Raw genomic sequence first — 18,520 nt, forward strand, 5'->3', positions numbered from 1 at the left:
AATAGGTAAAAATTTTATTCAGAGGTACTCGCTTGTTTTCTTCAAAAAAGTAAATTTACAATTACAGTTACTATCACAGCAGTAGTTGCTAATAAAATTGGCTCGACCGGTACAACAAAAAAAAAAATCGGTAGAACCCTAAGTACGGACCCACGATTGCACCCAAATTTAACCACGCGACACGAAAATTAAGTGAATAGGAACACTTAAGTACAACTACTTAACTGCAAGTTCATATATTAAAATAAATACTATGCTAGTTACAGGCATCAACGCTAACCACCCGAAACCTGAAGTTTTACGAAGGTCGAAGCTAGAAAGTGTGTTAATTACAGAAAGAAAGAAAAAGATCAATTTTTTTGAGGCCTCCATACAGCTTGCAGCTTGGGCCCACCCCAAGCAATAACCCCAAGAAGTATTCATATTTCTTGCACAGACCGGTAATGGATACAATTCGAGAGAATAAAAAAAATTTAGAAAATTATGTCGTCCATATGTTATTCTAAAAAGGACCTTCGAATAAAAACGTTTAGCTGGTCAAATTGCAGGCGGTTAAGTGTTGACACCTACAAATAGGTCGTTGATTAGTGGGAGATTCATAAAGTTATGCTACTGGAAGGAAAAACCATCACAATATCTACAATTATGTACAAATTGATATGAATCGTAAATAGTAAAATCGCCATAATATATGGCAAAAAAATAATTTTGCCTTTTTAAGACTATTCATATCCTTCCAGTCATGTGTATTGTTTCAACAGTGTTTTGAAATTCTTAGGTTTAAGAAAACCAATTTATATTGTGCGATGCACAGTTTGTTTGTACTGAGTCAAGATCAGAAGGAAAAGAAGGAAACTGGATTTGGTCAATTAATAAAAAGATATCACTGTTTTTCTGTAGAACACGTACGGCTAAACGTTTTTATGCCTACATATGATATGTATAACGAAGAAAAATATACTTAATGTATAATAAAGCGTTAAAAAAACCTTACCAAAGTAGCCTCCTCATATGAACGCCCACTAATGGATTATTTTTTAGTTAAATTAAATAAAATCATTGCACGTTATCAACTAAGTTAAATAATAACAATTCGCCTAATGAAATCAAATTTGTAAAATAATATCGACTGGGAAAATTGATCTAGGGACAGCATTTCATACTACCCAAGACCCACGTCCAGTGTCATCATCACCAAGAACCCCAAGATGGCACCCCAAGTGGCCAGTTTTCCGTTATCGCTGAAAAATAAAAGGCACATTTTATATTCGAACGAAAATCAATGAAATAAAAAAAATATGCATGTAAGGGGTCCAGAATTTTAACCAGGAAAATCCAGGGATCCAAAATTTGCATAAACTTTCATGATGTTAGTGTAAAAGAAAGTTATATCTCTAAATACACTAATGGAAAACATTAAGGGATCAAAAAAAAAATCTAAATTTTCGGCGATTATTCAAATGGCTGTATCTTTGATAAAAATTGTCGTATTGGAATAAAAAAAAGCAATTTGAAGCTTGAAGTTCCTAATTTTTGAATCTTGCAAAAAAAAATGTTTCAAGTAACACGTATCGCGCAATCTTAATGAATATCATGAAAAAAAATTTTTCGAAATTTTTTTTCGATTTTTTTTTTGGTGTACGGACTTGAAAAAATGTTTACAACTTAACCACCTTATGGATTAGATAGGTTGTTCATTTAGCTTCAATTTCTTTTTTTCTTGGTCTATTTGTTTTAGTGTTCTGTAAATTCGGAAAAGTTTTTATGAATTCAGAAGTATCGCAGCAATAATCTCTGAAAAGAGTGTAGATCGTGGTCAATATTCGGTTAGGGGTCAACTTTTTTAAATTTAATTAAAATTCGGTAAGCATAATCACGAAATGAAGTAGGGGAATCGTGTCGAAAATGCTTGGGGATTACCGAGATAAATTTTCTGGAGTGAATCCAACGAAAAAATTTTTCGAACAAATTTTCAAAAAAAGAATTTTTTTTTGTCATAACTTCAAACGCTTTTCGCACGTGTGTAAAAGAAGCGTAAATCCGACTGTGCAACCTCCATGTGGTACGCTTTGGGTAACGCCGGCGATTTTGCGAAATTTCTGAATATGGGTTCAAATAAATTAAAAAAAAAATTTTTTTTTTTTCATAATTTCAAACGCTGTCTGCAATAAGAATGTAAAAAAAATCAAGAAAAAAGTTTTTTTTCATTTTTTACAAATTATGAGCATTTAAAAGCAAAAAACGTGATCCTTTAATTTTTTAAAAAATTCAATCGAATGAAACAAAAAACGGCTTGATGGATCGAATTGAAATTCTGTAGGGCTTTTAAGGGTACAATGACCTGCAAAAGGCACACTTAACATTAGTCATTTTCCCAATATTCTCCATGTGGCACGTGATTTTCTAGAAGACCCCTAAAAGTCCTATTTTTTATTAAAGTTATGTTAAGGATAAAAAAATTTTTTTTTTCTAAAAAACCGTGCCAGGACCTTGTAGAGAATTCATTCAAGTTTCTGAAAGCCACCGTCGATTTTCTGTGCAACCAATGGTTTCTGAGATATCGATGAACAAAGAGAAAATGATCCATTTTCATTCAAGTCCGATAGCTCAGCGAGAAATGGTCGTATCGAGACCAAGAAAAAAAGGAATTGAAGCTAAATGAACAACCTGTCTAATCCATAAGGTGGTTAAGTTGTAAACCTTTTTTTTTCAAGTCCGTACACCAAAAATAAAATCGAAAAAAATTTCGAAAAATTTTTTTTCATGATATTCATTAAGATTGCGCGATACGTGTTACTTGAAACATTCTTTTTTGCAAGATTCAAAAATTAGAAACTTCGAGCTTCAAATTGCTTTTTTTTTACTCCAATACGACCATTTTTATCAAAGATACAGCCATTTCAAAAATCTCCGAAAATTTAGATTTTTTTTATCCCTTAATTTTTTCCATTAGTGTATCTTCTGGACAAATGAAGATATTTAAACGAAATTTGATATGCACAATTTTTGTGATTAAAATTCGGGACATTTCTTTAAATTCCAAGACCGGTGAATGTGGGAATTATTCTGAAAATCATATACTAAAATTTTTTAGTTCCCTGGGAACTTACCCACTGCGTTTGCTCAACGACAATGGGAAACCTTTTGATAGAAATAAAAGAAACGCTTATTACGATATTTAGAATTACTACAAAACCATTATCATACCGGTTCTGTTACGTATGAGAATAAAACTAATTTAATTAATATAACTTGGAATTCGCAGAAACAAGGTAACGAATTTTTCTGCAACGACTTCAAATATATATCAGAGGAATGTCGCTAATATATTTGTCTTATAAATAGACGTAAAATTTATGCATGAAAGTAATGTTTAATACGAAGGGTAATATGGAACTGAAACGCTGACAATAACACAGTTCTTGAGGATATGGCACCATTGGTATCATTGTGGATACCAGCCTATATTATTTCTTGTGTAATTTTAATTTTTGTGTGTGCGCTGTATACTACATATATCGTTCTTACTGCACCTCAATAAAAACAAATGGCTTCTTAAAGGTACCGCAGCCGGATCCTTGCATAGACTTTGGAAATGAAACGCAGGTATGCGACATTTTTATTACCGGCACTTTATGATCCGCTAGATATCGATGCGACGGGCACAGATCAGATGATATGCACGTGTAAATTTACGCGGTTCCCCATGCACACCTGTTTATCATACATATCATTCAACTTTACACATTATATTTTGGCTATTATGTTAACTATATTAATGAAATTTTATGAATAAATCATGTTTTTCTGCAAATTGTTGCATTTGTCGTCTTGACATGAATTGTCTTGATCTCGGAAATAAAAACTTCTGCATCTTTCGACATCATGGAGTGGCTTCTCCACTACGTCTGATCAGCTGATCCAGCTTCACTGGTTATTAGTCGTAGTGGCTGTTTGGTTTTTGGACCTGATATTGTTGAAGTTTCTTGAGTCACTTGTATTAGAGACGGTTGCTTTGCCTTCCAACTTTTCTCCTTCATGCTTTAACTTCTTGGTTTCATGATACATATATTTGATAAAACAGAGTATTGTGACAAAATGACTTCTCTGGGAATTCGATTCGACGTCCCCCTTACCGGATAGCAATTCACAGGAAATTTTGTTAGTAAGAATTCTTAGTTTTCGAACGAAATCATCGATCGTAGAATTTATATGTGTGCAGTTACTGTGCTTGAGACGTGCAGGGCTTTCGAATGAGAATGAACAGTTATTCCATGAAAAAAGTGTCTGAAATATAAAGGTGACTAAGCACGCCACATCCTTTCAAGGGCGAATACCTCCTATCGAACAATCTCCTTGAGGCAGATTGAACGATAGAAGGTTCAAACTTTTTCGGGTAACGTAATACGAGTATGTGGATTTTTAATGTGTCTGTTGGAATTCGAAGTATTTTATAGGAACATAGGAATAAATTTAGGCAAGTTTTACAATCCTTGATATAAAAAATATTACTAATGCCACCGATAACAGGCGTACATTCGTTTCTATAACAATGAATTGTTAATTACCTCTCGATAAATTCATTTTGCGACATCGCTAATGGTAAGGCATTTTTTTAATTACTGACAGCACATGTAACTCCAAGATTATTAATTATAGGTAATGCAGTATTTCTTCGAATGTTGCAACGCAACTTATGAGCGTCCATGAAATTCGTTCGTGTAGTTACAACAACAAACAATTGCTACACAGAAAATACAGAAGTTTTGAAAATTTAAGCCTTCAAAATTCGACTTCTAAGTCATTTCTGTATAAAATGCATTTAAACATTTACAAAATAAAATGCCTTTTCTAACTATGACTTTCTGACTAGAAAATTTTCATTGCACGTACATTAGCAATACCGTCCATTCTGATTACGTTGCTAAGATGGCAAAATTGGTGGACTTAGACCTTTGTGGCATGGTACAAGACTTGCTGTTCGTGTTCCTTTTGCGGTCCTCATCGAACGCATGTCACTTCGTGTGACCAATTTCTTTATTACATACGATGATACGACTTTAGATGGAGGTACATCGGCCATCCGCCACACATTTGTGCGAACGATCACACACCATTAACCTAAATCTATCGCGATTTAGAACGAAGTTCAAAGCCTGATATCGTTATCGGACTAGCACACATAATGTATATATTTAGAACGATGAATTTCATTCATTACCAGGCCCCACGAAGTTCTTAATGGATTTACGACGTCAAAGAAGTGAATGATAACAACAAAATAAATATTTGAGGAGATAACTGGAATGTTCAACCTAAATCAACGGCGACTGGCATGAATGATGTTCAATTATTTTCTGTCGCGGTGACAAAACTCTCAGCAGGCGGGGAATACTGTTGATGGCCTCAATATGGTCTTGTAGCGAAACGTAGTATACGCCGATATTTTATCAGTTTGGCGAAGTACAACGGGCTGTTTTTTTGTGGAGTAAGTAACATACTTAACAGCAGTAAATATGATTTAGAAGAGGAAATGTTTGATTTACTAAAATGTATCGTTAAAAAGAATGAGAACAATGAAATACGTTCTTGTTTGTTTTTTTAACGATGGTAAATTGAACAATTTTGAGGGATTTCTCGTATTTTCCGAAAAATTAGGTAAAAAAATAGACAATAACGTTTTTACTTGCTTTTTTATGTTTTTATTCTTGTACATATAATTTTCAGTTTTTTTATATAGAGTTCAATGGCTGTGACATTTTCCTATAATTTTCAAATTTTCAATTAGATCCTGTAGTCTTTAATTTTTGAAATCTGCGAAAAATTTCCTTTCCAATGATATTTCTTTATAAAAATGTTTTGCTGATTTTACTTTTGAGAAAAATTTTGTAATAATATGTATGAAACATCAATCGAGGAAAAGATAATGAAATTTAGCGTATTTTTCTAAAATCGAAAAATATACAGGGTGACATAGAAGTGTGTTAAAAATTGGAGCATCGGCCTCTTTTGGGCTTTTAAATACTTTAATATTATTGTTTGTTTTAAATCATCTAGCTTCGACCTTCACTTGTGACTTAACTCTTTTTGAGGTTAGGTCCATTCCAGCGTTTTATAAACTTCCAATTTACAAAAAAAACTGCTCTTGTCATGCAGTGCAGTGCAACATTTTTATGTAAAATTAAATTTTGCATTATAATATAAATTAATGCAAAAAAGGGTCAAAAGAATTTGCGAAATTTTCCCGTGATTGAAAATGAGGCTTTCGTGAATTCGGCCACATTTTTGAGAAAAATCTCCAGTTCAAAAAGGATTCTTGAAATTTGTTTTAGTTTTGTATCTCTGTATAATTTCTTTTTTGATTTTTTGTAATGTTGACACATATTAAATACTTCGTTACGCTGAATCCGGTTTTATATTAAAACATTACCTTGGTCAGCATCACTCCAAATTTCCCTCAACAATTATAATTGTTTCATTGGACAATAAATATTAAAGAAAAAGATTCCTCGATTCACACCTCGATTACTTTCCAGACAGCTTTAGGGCCTCTAGCGAAGAACAGGACGAAAGGTTCCATTAGGACGTCAAAGAAATGGAAAAGCGACATCAAGGAAGATGGAACGTAAATTTGTTAGCTCACTATTGTTGGAAATGGGATATAACGGAAACTAAAGAAACTAATGACGAAAAAAAATAGAAAAAGACATTCTCTTCGCAGAACCCTAGAGAACAGAAGAGTAGGATACTCTAGAAACAAAGATTAACCGTAATCTTTTTAGTCTGAGCAAAGCGAAGAATCCTTCTTTGGCTAAATTGAGCTATTTTTGACCAACAGTGTATTTTATCGATAATAATCGTTCTGTAAATGCCACCAACAATCCGTTTAAAGGAATTAATAATATTGCATCTTTTCCGACTGATGACAGGACACTTTGAGGTTTTATTCATTGAAGTCGTGGTTTGACTGCGGTCAAAATCTCTAAGTCACGTTGTTGTTATCGCGATCACCGCAAATTTGCAAACTGTCGAGTAAAGTCGATTTGATACTACTGAAAAATGCAACTTTAATTTTCTTTGAACCTAGGTTAGGTCAAGTCACAAATACTAAAAACTGACAGCATCATAGGCATCAGAATTACTAATAAGTAAAATAAGTAGGTACAAGTACAAGTTTCTTGTTGAAAGACGAAATGAAAGATACATTTTGCTTAAATCTGAATGCCTTATCGATTCCTGGGGTTATTTTCGATATTTTATTTTTTCATAGTCAATTTTTCTCTCTTTTAACTTCTTCTTATATTTTATTACTAGACTTAACATATCCTGTTATTTGGCATCGCCTGTTGATCAGTATTTTAAATAAATAAATAAGTTTCATGACAATCGGTTCTATCCGAAAGAATCCCGAGGGGAAACCCCTGATTCCCTGGACTATAACAATTTCTTCGTCTTGCTGAGTGAAAAAGAGGCAATTCGTTCAAGAATTTGATGCCAGCAAGAGTTAATGGGCAAGGTAGAAGTATTTGGAGAATGTACGGTACTCGTTTCTAATGAGCGGAGGAATTTCAATTATAATAAAGTAGTTAAACAGTGTTATTTGCTATATACTGAAAGCGTTAAACACGTCTCCTACTAGTGCGGCGTTTACAACAGAGGATAAGGCAGATGGACAGTACTTTGGGATGCAGTTCAAGCCAACGGACAAATTTCTAATTTAGTTTTAAAATTTTACAAGAACTGATGATTCAGAAACAAATAATAAGTATGCTAAAAATAATTGGAACTTAATTTGTTGATATTTTTTAATTATTTTTTTTTTAAATTGCAAGACGATTTTTTATTTCATAGGTTTATTTGTTTTGATTTGCCGTTCCTACACCTATGTCGAGAGTTTTACAAGTTCTCTCCACTGCCTCCTTTATTCTACGCGGAAGGATCCAACCTACGCAACGACACCAAAATCACTCCGATCGAACCACCCCTGCGCGCAGCGGTCGACACCGAACATTTATTTTATATACTTAGGGTTACGTTACCGATTCCTTGAACATTTTCAAGTTAACAGTTTTTTCTTCCGGCCAATACGAATGCGTTTTGTGGCGCGCGCCGCTGGCTTTCAGCCGCCGCTCGGACGCCCCTGGAACGAAACGGACGCTCGTTCTTATTTTAGAGCCAGCCGACTTCAATAACAATTGGCCATTGGTTTGCGGCGGCCCACCCAAGTACCGTAGGTACGTCTCGTTATTCGCGACCGCTAACTGCGCGACGACGATTTTTCCCAGCAGGATGTGAAAGAAATATTCCAGGGTTCTGGTAAACAAACGGAAAAGAAATCCCTCGAGTTTGCCATGCGCTACTCTGTAGATACCAACAGTTTAATCAATGACAAAGTGCGATTGTGGAAGATCCTCGGGATCGTCCAGACTAATAATTAGTTAATTTGTTTATAAGGCCATAACTTTTATTAAACTATTCAACATACCGTTTCCAGATTTCGTGTGAGTTATTAGACAGTGAAAAGGAATGAGAGGATGCGATACCAAAACGTTCTGGCAATAATAACGCAGTTTATAAATGTTTAATTCAAAAGTCATAAATAAATTTCTTCTGTTTATAACTTTTGATCTAATCGAGAGCTGGATTGCAGGTTTTTTGAAAACGGAAAAAAGTACTTTACTGTTTTCTCGTGGAAATGAACGGAAAAAATTATAAGGGAAAAACGTGAATTTACGTAAAAATTATACAATTAACCACCTTGTAAACAATCTTCCCATTTTTATGATTGTGGAAACTATGTTATTGTACATAATATTTAGCATCTATAGTAATAAATTCAGCTTGCTGAAATAAAAAGTCGCGAAATGGTAATTTCCCAGCTTAGGCTTTTCTGGCCTAGATTGGAGATGAGCAAAACGCAGCTATAGATTTTCAAGACCGGCTAAGGTCTCTCAAATGAACGAATCATTCGATTTATACCAAAAATGCCAGTACATCACCGATGACTGTCTTGTAAATTGCGTTTTAATGCTTATCGCATACCGCTAAACGTGTAACCAAGTTATAAGGGGGTCATGGAAACAATACAGTGTTTTATTACTTCGTTATATTAGCGAAAAATTAATTAATATATAATTGCACCTCTTCATTAAAACCCTAATTGGTAATTCGTTGGGAGAAGACGGGATTTTTCATTTAATTAAATTTAATCAATTGGGCTCTGTTGACATTTTGAAAATTAATCATCACATGAAAGCGAAGATTGTGAGGTTGGGGGTAAAAAAGAGTAGTAGTATTGATCGGATTGGACGTTTTGTGACCAAAAATGAAACTTCGTATTCTTTGGTGAATTTTAAGGAGAGTCTTTCCTATAAAGTTTTAATCTAGTACGTTTCGTTAAAAAGATACAGAGTGTTACACTTCAAAAAATATTTTTAATTTTTGTAAATAAATAATTTAAAAAACTAGTAAGTGAAATAATTTGAGTGTAGTAATTTGTAGAAAATTGAAAGACGAATCCGAAAATATCACGGTTGTTACCGTAAAGCAGTGGCGTACTATTTTATTTAGAAAAATATGCCACCGATACCCTGTATCTGCGCCACTGCAACATCTAAATTTTAGGAAGTGCCCTCAGATTTTGGACAATGTTTACATAAATACATGCGCCCAATTTCAAATTATTTCACTTACTATATTTTAAATTATTTAAAAAAATTAAAAATATTTTTTGAAGTTTAACACCCTGTATCTTTTTAACGAAGCGTCCTAGAAAAAAACTTTATAGGAAAGACTCCCCTTAAAATTCACCAAACAATACGAGGTTTCATTTTTGCTCACGATTTGTGAATCACCATGTATATCATTTGTCAGGAAAACATTTACTTTTTTTTGGCATATAGATAATAAAAATCACTTGGTACGAGTATTACTTACATAAAAAATTATCGAGACAATTTTTTCCACATTATTTTGAAAAAAAAAAGCGATTTCCAGCGCTACTGTGTCAGTCCATTGATTGCAACAGAATGCAATTCTTTTTTTTTTTTTTTTCAAGAAGATAGTAAATTTTTGTTCCTCCAGACCTACTACTAGCCAACCATTTATACATTATAAAAAATGTACCATGACATAATGTTGCTAGCGAGAATTTTAAAAATGTAGATTATAAAAAATTCTAATATTTGGTGAAGGCGCCGGTAAAAATAAAATATATAAATATGTAAAATAATTTTTTTATGTTATTCTAATTTTTCTGTAGCCAAAATTTGATATAAAGTATTATTTTATGTCCCTGTGTAACAACAGATAGAAAATAAGGCGTATCAATTATTATAAAACTGTCAAATTTTTAGGAAAACTTCAATTTCGACACACACATCCACATTTCACTAGAACTAGTCTCATTGGTTGGCTCTTAAGCCTCTTTTTTGATATTTTATTACAATTCAGTCTGTTCGACCAAACGTTTAGTTTCATATTTAATAAAAAAACAATTTTTAACAAGTCTGTTTTTATGTTTACGAAAATTTCCAATCGAGGAATCATCAAATGACATTTTATCAAATTTCTTGAGCAAACTTTCATAACACAGCCCCACAAAAAAAAAGTATCCCATGTATTTCCATGAATTTTTTTCCGCTGAATCCGAATCTGCCTTCAGATTTGGCCCAACGGGTCTGAGTTTTCGGGAAAATTATAACGAAATAATTTGATTTTTTATAACTTTCGTCGATCGTAAATGACGTTTTGTTGTGAATTTTGACCTGTTTTTTTAATTTTCCCGAAAACTGAAGTCAGATTCGGATTCAGCGGAAAAAATACATGGAAATACATGGGTCTGATTACCAGATCATGTACTTTTTTTTTGTGGGGCTGCGTAATTAACGAAATTGAACTTACTTTGTATTTGCCTCCGGTATGATATCGTCGACCACAACATAGATCATGGCCCCTGCGGCGAACGCAAGGGCGTAGGGCAGCGCCGGTTCCGCCAGGCCCACCGCCACCGCCCCCAGCACGCCGAATATCGGTTCTACCATTCCACTGAGCTGTCCGTACCTGCAATATCAAACAAACCATCATTATAAATTTCTTTCCTGTTAAGAAGCACTCTTTTTTCTTATAAACTTTTATTAGAGAAATTTTTCCGTATTACTTATAAGCAATATCGTCCTAAACAGTCTCAAAAGAAATACCACCTGAAAATCACATTAACGGTGGAAGGATCAAGTAGTCGTTGGAAAATAATTGAATGTTCGTTGTTTAAAGTGCGTAAATGTCATTAAGAATAAATAACGTATGTAAGGTTTCATCCACGAAAATTAAATAATAATTATTGGCATGTTCCTAATATTGCCAGTAGACTTAAAACCGTGATATCATCATTCTTCCGACAAATATGCGTATTAAAACATCCTTGGCCTTAAACTCAATCACGTAAATGCATCAAACAAAAGCCAAGACTGCATTAGCTACCGAAGGGATCACTGTCGTTTTCTGTTCGTACCGATTATAAAAACTCTTGTTTTTATTTTATTGCTTATTGACATTGTATTAAAAAATAAAAAGTGACAAAAATATCATAAGATAAGTTTATTCAGTTGTCTCGATGTATTAGATTGTTTTTATTGTAGCTGTAAAGTTACTATTTTTAAATTGTAAGATGTTTAATAGGTTTTCAGGGGTACCTAATATTGCCGTCCGTAGATGTTCCAAAAAGGTGGTGTTCTCTTAGATTAGATGCCGTTGTTATTGCTGTTATTCATCTTGCTGGTGCTTATGCATCTGTTGTTGTTGTCGTCGTTGTTGTTGCCGTAGTAGTAGAAGTAGTTGTAGTTGTATCAGCGGTATGTTTATGAAGAATGTGTAGGTCTTACTAAAAGCGACAAAGAGATTTTTATAGGTCCTAGCTGTGTAACGTTTAGTTCTATCTAGTTTTTACATTTATTATGTGCACCTAGCATCCATTATGTTTCTTTTTTGGAAACAAGTAAATACTTATTTTGCTAAATTGAATTTTTCTTTGTTTCCATGCTTCTTCCTTTATTTTTAGAGGTGTTCCTGATATTGTCATTGGTAAAAGTTTTTAAAAAACGCTAAAAAACATATTTTTATTATAGTTATAGATATGGTACATATGTCAAGCTTGCAAACATGTTGTACTGTACGCTCAATAAATTATAGACTGATTCAGATAAAATATTTACAAAAAATATATGTTTTGCCTTAGCATGGCAATAATTGGTTGAGGTACCTTAATTCCAAATATTTCGAATTTTCACCACCAAGAACGGTGGTGACAACATTTTTAAAATTATGGCGATATTTCGCATGGTACTAGCTATGTCCTGTAAACATTTAGTTTCGCGCAACTCACTGGGTTTAAAAAATACAATACCTATGTACATTTTCAGCCACGAAATTTGAACAATTCTAAATATTTCGAATTTTCACCCCCAAGAACGGCGGTGACAACATTTTTAACATTAAGGCGATGTTTCCCGTTATATTAACAATGCCCTATCTCCAAATTTAAAAAAAGGATTAAATTCGATAATTCTTTAATACAGTTAAAACAAAAGGTGGTATTAACCGCATTCGTCACTAAATGTTGAAAATACAGTTGTATTTTTTGCATAATAATTTGTTGTAAGCATTACCTTTAGCAGATAACAACTTACGCGAAGCATAATGTTTAAATAATACATTAAATATTAATACGTATCAACCGTTTTCATTTTCACATACTTACCAGTCGTTTATTTAACAACTGTTTCCAAGTTATGTCGCGTTATCCGTTTAGTAATATTTATACAGTTTGTGCATATTACAAAACGTATTTACATGTTTCGCAATGGCATGTCTCCAATGATAAATTTAATTTTATCTAATAATCGTTTACCGAATGTAGTTAAATGAATAAAACATAGATACGTCGATAAAATTTAGTGAAATTAATATGGAAAGCACGAAAAAATGTTTCCCACATTTTTAAAGAGTTATTGAATTATATTTACATATTAATACCTAGCACAAACGAAAGCGACAGCGACATTGGGAAATTATAAATGACTAATCATTTAGTTTATCTGTGAGAAAGGCCTGTACTGATGTCTATCTGTACTGCACACGATTTTGTCCGAAATTGGTATCTTTAAAATATAATTTAAATAAATAAAATGGGAGTACAACGTAAGTTATAGTCTTGTGTGGTGCAGAGACAGCTATTAGATTCTCTAGGTCACATTAGAAACATGAACGACCTTATGTCAATCGAAATATTCCGAATATTTTAACAACGCTACGAATATTATTACAAAGCGGTAATAATACAGCAGAAATTATATAATTCTAGATAAATAACATAGATAATAATATTGCTTCATTCAAACTATATTGCCTTGGACTATAAAATTATGTCCTAGCGGGTAAGCTGTCGCATTATTTAGCAAATACCTTCGTTTCCTGGTCACTAGTTTTCAATTATTGTTGTATCTGAGTTTTAAAATAATAGGCTATTGATTATAGGATTTTCAAAGGAACTATGACGTTCAAGATATTTTATTACATCAATCGTTCAAAGGGTCATTTTAGATGAAAAAAACGCGAAGTGCTATTAAATTAGAGGGTGGAAGTTGGAGATAGGGGTGAAAATGCTCCCCTTTCAGTTTTTTAATTATAGCTCGAAAACGAAGCAATATTTCGCTATAGTTCATAGGAAAAATTATATAGCGAATTGAATTTCCCATCGAAATGGCTTATTTAAAAAATTCAAAGGGGAAATTTTATGCAAAAAATAGTTGATGAACAATTTGAAAAAAGCAAATAAGATTTTTTTATTTTTTTTTACTTTTTTGACTCTAATTTATGTTAAAAACGACGAAAATATAAAAAATTTAAATTTTTCTTTTAAATTTTTTAAATAACCCATTTCGATGGAAAATTCAATTCTCTACAAAATTTCTCCGATGAACTATACCGAAATTGTGCTTCGTTTTCGTGATATATTTAAAAAAATTCAAAAGTGTATCTTCAAATTCAACCCTCTAATTTAATAGCATCCCTCGGTTTCTTCATTTTTAATGACCCTTCGAACAAGTCATGTGATGAAAATCCTTGATGGAATCTTTCCTTTTTTGCAAAAAATGAGAATTAAAACGTATAAGGAAAAATTGGCCGAGTTTGAGCGACCTTATATCAGTCAATTCTCATCCAAAAATATTGTACAACCTCTTGTTTTGAACGAAATTATATTTATTTTTGTTTTAAGCAATGCCTATACGTATCTTTACTCAAAAAAAAACTAGAGGCAATAAAGTAAAAAAAATAAAAAAATCGAATTTTTTGCTTTTTTTCAAATTGTTTATTAACGATTTTTTGCATAAAATTTTCCTTTGAAATTTTTTAAATAAGCCATTTCAATGGGAAATTCAATTCTCTAAATAATTTTTTCTACGAACTATAGCGAAATTTTGCTTCGTTTTCGAGCTACAATTAAAAAATTAAAAGTGGTGCATTTTGATCCCTATCTCCAATTTTCACCCTCTAAAGCACTCCGCGGTTTTTTCATCTAAAATGACCCTTTGAACGATTAATGCAATAAAATTGCTTGAACATCATATTCCCTTTTAACCATCTTTTTTGGATATAATCAAATAGTCTATAACAAGCTTGGTCATATTCCTAGAAAAGCCAAATTAATGAATTAAAAAAATCATAAATAATCGAAACGTCGCGTCGGCACAACTTATTTTCAGTACCCAATAAATCTCATATGTAATTACACACAAGCCTTTATAAAAATCTCCACTATAGCACGAAAATTTAGCATTGACTAAAAATGCGGTGTACCTATCTCATTGACTGCCAACTTATTTGAAACCCTGCGAACTGTGTGTTACAAAGCAACAAAGTTTATTGTAACTCAAACAAGTCTTCCAGTCTTCCTCATTTGAAATAAACGACGTGAAGATCCAAGTGTGATGAGGTAAATTAGGGTGCTTTTTAATTCAGTATAAACATTTATTTTTCATTCCTTGGAAAGAGAACCAAATGATTATTGATACTTTATGTGTCCAATTCCCTTAAAAATTAAAGGATAAAAAAAACTACTAAATTTTTACGTCATTTTCAAGAGGCTGTAATTTGACAAAAACTGGTATTTATTTTTTAAATTGAAAATATTTTTCTCCGCAGAGATACGTTTTTCAATTTCAATGACAAAATAAAATAACTTTAAAAATTTACTGTGACCGTCCTAATCAACCGATTTCGGTTTATGTGAAAAAATTTTCAAGTATCTAGATGCTTTATTTGAGGCTCTGTAACATTTTGAAAATTCGAAATTATTTTTTCAAAATTTTTTTCAAAAAATTATGCGAAAACTATGGAACCGATTTTAATGAAATTTGGTGTGTTGTTTTATTATAACATAATATTTTTATAATTGGTATAAATTTATAAAAATTAAATCACTTTACGACACAAGCAAACAATAAAGTATGCCTAACTCTCAGAAGAATGCTGCAATCTCTCCACCCATTTCAAATTGTAGCCGTTTTTGTTCCTGCGATATTTGCAAAATATTTGTTTTGTTGTATATTCCAGAATGCTTAAGACATTTGCAATTTGACGTTTGGTGAATGGTAAAACGATCATTTGTTTTTGGAACAAACTTTTTTACGTGAGCATTGAAACTGACAAAAAGCTTTTCTTTCTTTTCTGCCATAATCGAACTTTATCACTCTGCTTTGATATTTTATTTTTTTAATTTTACTTTGATCAGTTTGGCATTACTTTTTAGCTATTTTCAATGGCCATACAAAATATGGATGCATCTGTCATTATTAATTTTCACCATGCTTCCCATTATTGAACCGTATCTGGTCCAGGATGATCGATCTCGTATAAACTTCCACGCTAGCCGGGTTCTCATAAACAGCCCGACGACTGCATTCAGTGCATACATTATAAGAGCATATTGGAATGCGGTCATCGTTATCTTCCCTCTTACACAACGCCTTTTCGGACTGTCCATCTGATAGTAAATACACCGTCATAATGATGGGAATCTTAAGAGCTCCATATTCGGTTGGAGTCAGTCTGTATCGGAAATTAACGTTGTTTCACTTCTAATAGACCAGTGCGGATCTGTTTTCAGGTGGATGTGAGAGGGGGCAAGCAAATTTTTTCTGGATTACCTTCAGTACAACTCACATAATAAAAGTGTAGATCCCTAGATCTGGGCGAGGTCCGGAACATTTTCAAAATTGCAGAAATGTTTAAAACATTTTTAAAAATACCTATTTTACCTGAGCTTTTTACTTATATCTTGGAACCGATGCATTTTGGAAGGATATTGAAGAGGAAAAAAGTTTTAGAATTGAATTTTGCACAATATACTGCAAGTTAAAAATGTTTAAATTTATTACCGATGTGCAAAATAGCAATAATTGATGATAAAAAGGCAAAATAATCAAGTTCTTTGGATAATTTTTTAAAATATATTAATTGCTCCGAAGGCATTCTAATTTTGGTAAAAAAAACTTTAGGGTATAATAAAACAACACACCACATTTATTTATTTATTTATAACTTTTTATGGGCAACTAAAATATTTTAAAAAAATTATCCAAAAACCTTGATAATTTTGCCTTTTTTTCATTAATTATTGCTACTTTGCAACATCGGTAATAAATTTAAACATTCTTAACTTGCAGTATATTGTGCAAAATTCAATTCTAAATTTTTTTTCCTTTTCAATGTTCTTCCAAAATGCATAGGTTCCAAGATATAAGTAAAACCTCAGATAAAATAAGTATTTATTTAAATTTTTGCAATTTTGAAAATGTTCCGGACCTCGCCCAGATCTAGAGATCTACACTTTTATTATGTAAGTTGTACTGATAGTATACCTAGTCATTGAAGCTTTTCACCTCGGAATTCTTTGAAACTGAACCGATCCACTTGAAATTTGGCAGATAGTTAGAGAAAAGGTCAATGAACATTGAGCAAAATTGAAGGAGTTATCGTCAAAAACAGATGGATTCCTCATATTTTTTAAGGAAAAATGAGCAGTAAACGCTGTACCATTTCCATCAAAATTAAAATTAATCGTAGACCCTTTACAATTAGTTTTGTTTTAGTGTTTTTCATAGGATCCTGAAGCTAGACCGGTTTAGAATGCGTATTTTTTTAATAATGTACGGTAAAAATTGAAAACGTATTTTTCATTATTCAAAAAAAATTGCCTTATTTATATAATAACTCTGAAACCATGAAATATACGTAAAAAATGATAGACAACAAAAATGTAGCTTTTTTTTCAACAAATATTTTGCTTTTTTTATTCCTATAGCATAAAAAATAAAGGAGATATCACCGCTTGAAATATCCATTTTAGTGAAAAAAACGACCTGTCTCGATCCCTTCGATCCTTTCCTTTTAAAAAACGAACGAAAAGGTTTTATATGCAAACGATCTTACAGCTCTTGAAATTATCTTTAAAAGGCTTTTTTGTAGGATACTATAGCTTCAAAATTAACCGAATTATGGTAAAAAAACCAATGACATTTTTTCGGAGCAAAATAGGCTTTCTCATTTTTATATATTATATATAATATTATAAAATAAAATAAGTAAAAAAATTTAGTGTGTACGCAGCGTAGCAATTTTTTTATGATTGATTATATTTAAAAATCGATTATAATAAAAATATTTTACATTAATATTGGTAAAATGGCAAAAGTAAAATATTCTTTCATAAACAATATAAGGGAATTTCTATTTTAAATTATTGCACAATTATAGCATTCCAAGATTTAAAACGTAATTTTTTATAATTTGTTTAGGACAGGGTGATTTATAAGGGTTGAAAAGTGTTATGAGATACAAATTCTATCATAAGCAATGAGGGAATGTTTATTTTAAATAATTGCACTGTTAAAGCATCCTAAGCTTTTAAAAAATAATTTTTTATCATTTTTGTCAATACAGGGTTGGTTTTTAGGGGTTGAACGGGAAAAATTCTTTTATTATCTATAAGGTAACTTTTATTTTACACAATTACACGATTTAATCATTCCAAATCTTTAAAAAGTAATTTTTTATCATTATTTTTTGCATAGGGGTAGTTTTGAAGAGTTAAATAAAGGGTCGAAAAGATCAAATATATCATAAAACATGTTCGAGAACATGGACCATTCTTTAATCTTTGTGCTTGAACAAGATTTGTATCAACAAAATGCTTAAAACAATTTTTTTCACTTAGGGGTAGTTTTTACCCTTAAAGAACAAAAGCGTCAATCGGGCTTATGTCACTTTTGAACTTGAGCCTAAGATGAGCCTTATTCTAAATTTTCATGCAAATCCATGCAGTTTCAAAGAATTCAGAGGTTACAGCTGATTTTCAGCTTCAATAACTGTACCTCGGACTGTATTATGAAGGTAATCCAGCAAAAATTTGCTTGCCCTCTCTCACGTCTACCCCAAAACAGATCCGCCCTGGTCGAAATTAAAA

At 32.1% G+C, this 18,520-nt stretch overlaps 1 protein-coding gene across 3 annotated transcripts in view; it reads right to left on the minus strand.

The window, feature by feature from the left end:
- LOC108911719 (zinc transporter ZIP11) overlaps positions 1-18,520 on the minus strand; it is a 125,404-nt gene continuing 106,884 nt past the window's right edge. For all 3 annotated transcript variants that reach the window (XM_018716718.2, XM_018716717.2, XM_018716719.2), the window contains 2 exons: positions 10,903-11,061; positions 1-1,241 (listed from right to left, as the gene is read on the minus strand). In XM_018716718.2, the coding sequence (XP_018572234.1) occupies positions 1,163-1,241; positions 10,903-11,061 (238 nt within the window). In that variant the 3' untranslated portion in view covers positions 1-1,162. The remainder of the gene's footprint in view (positions 1,242-10,902; positions 11,062-18,520) is intronic.

Source organism: Anoplophora glabripennis, unplaced genomic scaffold (assembly GCF_000390285.2).
Source record: "Anoplophora glabripennis isolate ALB-LARVAE unplaced genomic scaffold, Agla_2.0 scaffold149, whole genome shotgun sequence".
Lineage (NCBI taxonomy): Eukaryota > Metazoa > Arthropoda > Insecta > Coleoptera > Cerambycidae > Anoplophora > Anoplophora glabripennis.